We start from the raw sequence: 2,050 nt of genomic DNA on the forward strand, positions 1-2,050 counted from the left end.
AAAGGTCCTACTTATAGAGAACTAGTAGCCTAAGGTTTATAAAGATGAGTAAATGACATAAAAATCCACTTCCGGGCCCACTTGGTGTGTGCTTGGGCTGAGCAATGAAACATTTTCGTGTAGAGACTTCTCTTGGAGTTAAACGCCAGCTTTGGTGCCAGTTTGGGCGTTTAACTCCCATTCTTGTGCCAGTTCCGGCGTTTAACACTGGAATTCCTGAGGGTGACTTTGAACGCCGGTTTGGGCCATCAAATCTTGGGCAAAGTATGGACTATCATATATTGCTGGAAAGCCCAGGATGTCTACTTTCCAATGCCATTGAGAGCGCGCCAATTGGGCTTCTGTAGCTCCAGAAAATCCACTTCGAGTGTAGAGAGGTCAGAATCCAACAGCATCTGCAGTCCTTTTTAGTCTCTGAATCAGATTTTTGCTCAGGTCCCTCAATTTCAGCCAGAAAATACCTGAAATCACAAAAAAACACACAAACTCATAGTAAAGTCCAGAAAAGTAAATTTTAACTAAAAACTAATAAAAATATACTAAAAACTAACTAGATCATACTAAAAACATACTAAAAACAATGCCAAAAAGCGTACAAATTATCCGCTCATCAGTGACCTGCATCTTCTCCCATAAAGAGCCTCAAATGGTGCCATTTGAATGATGGCTTGATAACTATTATTATAAGAGAACTCGATCAAAGGTAGGTAGCTGTCCTAATTTCCACCAAAATCTAGAACACAACACCTTAATATGTCTTCCAATGTTTGAATCGTCCTTTCTGACTGTCCATCGGTTTGAGGGTGAAAAGCTGTGCTAAGATCCAGACGAGTTCCTAATACTTTCTGAAAAGATTTCCAAATTAAAAATGAGGTGAATTGAAGTCCGCGATCTAAATTATTGGACACTAGGATTCCATGTAATTTAACTATCTCATCAACATAAAGTTGAGCATATTGAGTTGCACTAAAAGTTATTTTTACTGGAAGAAAGTGGGATGACTTTGTCAGTCTATCCACAATTACCCAAATTGAATAAAAACCTTTAAAGCTATGAGGTAAACCTGTTACAAAATCCATCATAATCCTTTCCCACTTCCATTCAAGTATCTCGATTTGTTGCAATAACTCAGCATGTCTTTGATGTTCAGCTTTAACCTGTTGGCAAGTTAAGCAATGAGAAACAAAAACTTCTATGTCTTCCTTCAGGCCTTCCCACCAAAATAATTGTTTTAAATCTTGATACATTTTATTGGAGCCTGGATGAACGGTATACTTAGAATTGTGAGCCTCCTCCAAAATAGCTTTCTTCAAGTCGTGGTTATCTGGCACACATAAGCGTTGACCATAACGCAAAACATCTTGATCAAGAGAAAAATCCGAGTTCCTCCCATTGCGAACATCTTCTATAAGCTTTCTTAGTTTCGGGTCATCACGTTGTGCAGCCTTGATCTGTTCTATCAGGGAAGATTGGGCCCAAACATGTGCTAAGATAACTCTTGATTCTCCAAGGTCAAATTGAAATCCACTGGCCTCCAATTGATGGACTTCTTTAACAATTGGTCTCCTTACAAGAGTAATGTGGGCCAAGCTACCCATAAATTTTCTACTGAGGACATCTGCTACAACATTTGCCTTTCTAGGATGATACAAAATGGTACAATCGTAATCATTTAGCAACTCTATTCATCTCCGTTGCCTCGAATTTAAATCCTTCTGTTGAAATATATACTTCAAACTCTTGTGATCTATATAGATCTCACAGGTCTCACCATAAAGGTAGTGTCTCCAAATCTTCAAAGCAAAAATGTCCGCTGCCATTTCCAGGTCATGAGTTGGATAATTTTGCTCACGATTCTTGAGTTGTCGCGAGACATAGGCAATAACGTGTCCATGCTGCAATAATACACAACCCAGTCCTATTCAAGATGCATCACAAAAGACTGAGAATCACCCAGACCCAGAAGGTAAAACAAGAACAGGTGCTGAGGTTGGACAAGCCTTAAGCGTCTGGAAACTTTCCTCACAAGCTTCTGACCATTGAATTTATA

At 39.2% G+C, this 2,050-nt stretch overlaps 1 protein-coding gene across 1 annotated transcript; it reads right to left on the reverse strand.

Annotated features, from left to right (window-relative positions):
* Positions 1–716: 716 nt before the first annotated feature.
* On the reverse strand, positions 717–1,820 carry LOC140174326 (uncharacterized). Its single transcript, XM_072198762.1, has 4 exons — positions 1,732–1,820; positions 1,269–1,638; positions 1,026–1,157; positions 717–845 (listed from the first exon to the last, which is right to left on the reverse strand). The coding sequence occupies exons 1-4, from the start codon at positions 1,818–1,820 to the stop codon at positions 717–719; spliced, it is 720 nt and encodes a 239-aa protein (XP_072054863.1).
* Between the last annotated feature and the right edge of the window lie 230 nt (positions 1,821–2,050).

This window comes from Arachis hypogaea, chromosome 7, assembly GCF_003086295.3.
Source record: "Arachis hypogaea cultivar Tifrunner chromosome 7, arahy.Tifrunner.gnm2.J5K5, whole genome shotgun sequence".
Classification (NCBI taxonomy): Eukaryota; Viridiplantae; Streptophyta; class Magnoliopsida; order Fabales; family Fabaceae; genus Arachis; species Arachis hypogaea.